Source organism: Plectropomus leopardus, unplaced genomic scaffold (assembly GCF_008729295.1).
Source record: "Plectropomus leopardus isolate mb unplaced genomic scaffold, YSFRI_Pleo_2.0 unplaced_scaffold3139, whole genome shotgun sequence".
Classification (NCBI taxonomy): domain Eukaryota; kingdom Metazoa; phylum Chordata; class Actinopteri; order Perciformes; family Serranidae; genus Plectropomus; species Plectropomus leopardus.
The window spans coordinates 1-4,211 of NW_024634250.1; the positions used below are offsets into that span (position 1 = coordinate 1).

The 4,211-nt window shown below is 46.3% G+C and overlaps 1 protein-coding gene across 2 annotated transcripts; it reads right to left on the minus strand.

Annotated features, from left to right (window-relative positions):
• Position 1: 1 nt before the first annotated feature.
• Positions 2-3,881, minus strand: zbtb14 (zinc finger and BTB domain containing 14). 2 transcript variants are annotated; one of them, XM_042481896.1, is made up of 11 exons: positions 3,701-3,881; positions 3,397-3,585; positions 2,671-2,841; positions 2,045-2,140; positions 1,776-1,919; positions 1,363-1,607; positions 1,160-1,245; positions 792-931; positions 597-692; positions 102-286; positions 2-58 (listed from the first exon to the last, which is right to left on the minus strand). In XM_042481896.1, exons 2-10 carry the CDS (start codon positions 3,583-3,585, stop codon positions 146-148), a joined length of 1,308 nt encoding a protein of 435 aa, XP_042337830.1. In that variant the 5' UTR covers positions 3,701-3,881; the 3' UTR covers positions 2-58; positions 102-145. The 2 variants fall into 2 exon arrangements, with proteins under 2 accessions (XP_042337830.1, XP_042337829.1); XM_042481895.1 differs by having other exon boundaries at positions 7-286.
• Between the last annotated feature and the right edge of the window lie 330 nt (positions 3,882-4,211).

Consider the following 4,211-nt stretch of genomic DNA (forward strand, 5'->3'; position numbering starts at 1 on the left):
AGATGTTAGGATCAGCTGATGGAGTCCAGATGTTAGGAGCAGCTGATGGAGTCCAGATGTTAGGAGCAGCTGATAGAGTCCAGATGTTAGGAACAGCTGATGTTAGGAGCAGCTGATGTTAGGAGCAGCTGATGGAGTCCAGATGTTAGGAGCAGCTGATGGAGTCCAGATGTTGCTCCTCGGCGGCCATGGCGGCGGCCTGCAGTGTCTCGGTGTCGCTCTGCAGCGGGTTCAGCTGTTTTCTCTCACTGTGCATGTTGTTCTCATGACGCTTCAGATCTGATGCCTGAAACCACAGACAGACACTGAATTCAACATGTACAAATACTCATCACATGTACAAATACACATCATACGTACAAATACTCACCACACATACAAATACACACCACATGTACAAATACACACTACAAGTAGAAATACTCAGCACAAGTACAAATACACACCACACGTACAAATATATACTGACATTATCAGCAGTGTAGTATGAGTAGTGGTATCAGATATAGTATGAGTATTAGTTGCACCACTAATATCAGTGATATTATGAGTGGTAGTATCAGTAGTAGTAGTAGCAGTAGTAGTATCAGTGGTACCTTGGCGAAAGCCTTGGTGCAGGATGGACAGACGAATGGTTTCTCTCCTCTGTGTCTCCTCTCATGATCCTTCAGGTGAGACTTGTGTTTGAACGCCTGCAGACAGACAGGTGAAAGACAGAGAGACACACAGGTGAGAGACAGACATAACAGTTGAGAGACAGACAGACAGGTGAGAGAGACAGTTGAGCTCACCTTGTCACACATCTGGCAGGCGAACGGCCTCTCGTTGCTGTGAACTCGTTCGTGTTTTTTCAGGTCTGGAGCTCGAATGAATGATTTCCCACAAACATCACACCTGTACGGTTTGAAGCCCGTGTGGATCTTCAGGTGTTCTGCAACACACAGGTGATCACCTCAGAGACAAGTATCACCTGAGACACACAGGTGATCACCTCAGAGACAAGTATCACCTGAGACACACAGGTGATCACCTCAGAGACAAGTATCACCTGAGACATACACCTGATCAGTATCAGTGGTTTACACTGTTAGAAAAATGTGATGACATCAGAGCTCAGGTGACTGTACCTGAGACCAGGTGTGCTGAGGGTGGGGTTTACCTTTCAGGTGAGCGTGGGTGGTGAAAGCTTTGGTGCAGATCTCGCAGGCAAACGGACGCTCTGCTGAGTGAAGCTTCTCGTGTTTCCTACAGACACAGAGATCAGATGTGTCGGTCAGGTGAGTCAGTCAGGTGTGTAGGTCAGGTGCATCGGTCAGGTGTGTCAGCCAGGTGAATCGATCACGTAGACCATGTGTGCTGTACCTGAGTCTGCTCTCGTCCAGGAAGGTCTTCCCGCACACCTGGCAGGCGAGCTGCTCGCGGTGTCCGTACAGCAGGTATTCAAACTTCATGTCGGTGGTGGCCGTTGACCAGCCGGGTGGCTGCTCGTCCTTCACCTCCCCCATACTGTCAGCAAATGTTAAAGTCTGGGTAGCGTGGTGCTCCGCCCCCAGCTCTTTAGGCTCCGCCTCCATCTCCGTCACCACATCCTGGTCGTAGCAGGTCACCTGGAGAGGTCACACACGGGATAACCTGTATGTAGGTGTGTGTGTGTGTGTTCAATGTTCTTTCTCACCAATGTCAATGTTTAACCCGAAGCACAGAGGTCATTTCCACATCCTGAGGACATTTCCACATCCTGAGGACATGTCTGCACTGCGTGTGTGTCTGTGTACCTTGTGTACGTCCTCATTGGTCAGTTCTTTCAGGATGGCTTCCTGAACACGCAGCGCTGCACTGGGAGACTTGTCCAGCTCCTGATTGGCAGACGCCTCGACAAGGTCGTCTGTGGTGGGCGTGTCATCGTGCTCTCCGAGCACCTGCATGGACATGCATGGACACACACACACACACACACACACACACACACACACACACACACACACACATTAATAATATGTGGATACAGATCTTATTGATTAGTGATCAGATGATGAATTAATACCTCTGCGTCACCGGCCAGCTGAGCCTCGGGCGGCAGCGCCATCTTTACGATGTCATAAGGAAACTTCTCTTTGTCCTCCGAAGACACGTCCCGTTTCTGAGGACACATGAACACATCTGTGTGAGTGCTACCTGAGTGAGTGTTACCGTTGTGAGTGTTACCTGAGTGAGCGTTACCTGAGCAAGTGTTACCTGAGTGAGCGTTACCTGAGCGAGTGTTATCTTTGTGAGTGTTACCTGAGTGAGCGTTACCTGAGCGAGTGTTACCTGAGCGAGCGTTACCTGAGCGAGTGTTATCTTTGTGAGTGTTACCTGAGTGAGCGTTACCTGAGTGAGCGTTACCTGAGCGAGTGTTACCTGAGTGAGCGTTACCTGAGCGAGTGTTACCTTTGTGAGTGTTACCTTTGTGAGTGTTACCTTTGTGAGTGTTACCTTTGTGAGTGTTACCTTTGTGAGTGTTACCTGAGTGAGCGTTACCTGAGCGAGTGTTACCTGAGTGAGCGTTACCTGAGCGAGTGTTACCTTTGTGAGTGTTACCTTTGTGAGTGTTACCTTTGTGAGTGTTACCTTTGTGAGTGTTACCTGAGCGAGTGTAACCTGAGTGAGCGTTACCTGAGCGAGTGTTACCTGGGAGCAGAGTTTGTCGAGGAAGCGAATCCCGAGGATCTGTCCCGATGACATCATGAGGTTGACGTCTCTCTTCTTCACGGAGATCTTGGCGGTGTACATGTAGTTCAGCACCTCCTCGAAGATATCTGAGCGGATGAAGTCGATCTCAATCACAGAGGAGTTGTCCACCTGTGGAGACACAGACAGCTGCCTCAGCAGTCCGGTTTCTTTTTCTTTGAGGGCACCATGTGAGGTTTTTGTTTGTTTGAAGGACAGAGAAAGACATCCGAAGTTTTTGTTTTGTTTGATTATTTATGTTTCCTTTTTAAAGAAGAATTTAGTACCAGGTTGTTAGGTTTTTTCTATTTTTTTGTTTGCTTTTAAAAGAAAAGGAAGGAGATAAAAAAAAGACCTGGCTTTGTTTTTGTTTGGTGTTTCTTGGGGGGAGGGTTTAAGAAGAAGAGGAGGAATACAGTACCACAGCTTTTGTTTTGATTTGGGGTTTGGGGTTTTTGAAGTACAGAGCAACTTAAAAGAGGACCATGCCATTGGTTTTTTTGTTGTGTACCTGATGTTTTTATGAGTATTTAGAGAGAGTTTCGCTGTTTTTGTTTTCAAGAGGAAGAATTTAAATCATCATGTTTTTTTTATTTGAAGAGTATGAGTTAATTGTATTTTTGAGGATATTGTAGAATACCTCATGTTTTTTTTTAGATGTTTGGATTTGCAGTGCTTGGGCAGTACCTCGTGTTTTTTGAAGAGTTTCTTAAAATAGTTGGAGCAGGCGGCGAGCACGCAGCGGTGAGCACGGAACTTGACGTCCTCGACCACCACGGCGATGTCGCAGTGCTCGCCCTCCAGCCGCTGCTCGTTCAGGAGCCTCAGGAAGATGCTCTTGTGTTCGTCGTCCACATATTTCACCGTCTCCGCCATCTGAGCACAGAGCGAGAGAACAGCAGGCGCGGGGTTAACGGCTTTCTTTGTTGATAGACTCCACAGAAGAGAAAAAAATCAGACAAATACAACGATGAACCCTCCGCGGACGCACCTGTCACACATTCAGGTGTGCAGATACTCCTCGGCTCGTATGTGGCAACAAAACCATGAGACTTGATTGAGAAACACATCCTGCAGCTCTATCGCCGCGGCGACCAGCTGTGGAAAAATGATACCGATTCTTTTCTTCCGAAAACAAGAACCGAAACAACCGAGCAACTCGGTAGGAAATCCGCCACAAATTTCAAGAAATTATTTGATTAAAAAATTCATGTTTTAAAAAGGCTTGGTGAAAATATATTCTTAATTATCACAATTACACACTTAAAAGGATTTTAAAATTTTGTTTTTTCTGAGGACTTTTTTTTGGTTTTATTTTTGTGTCTGTGCGTTTTGTTTGGTTGTTTCTCTTGAAGTTTTCATCGATTTCTTGCCAATGTTGAACGAAACCACAACTTCCAAACCCAAACGAGAGGCAGAAAAAAACAAAATAAAAATCTTCAAAACATTTACTGTTTTCAGTTGACAAAATTAACACACACACACACACACACACACACACA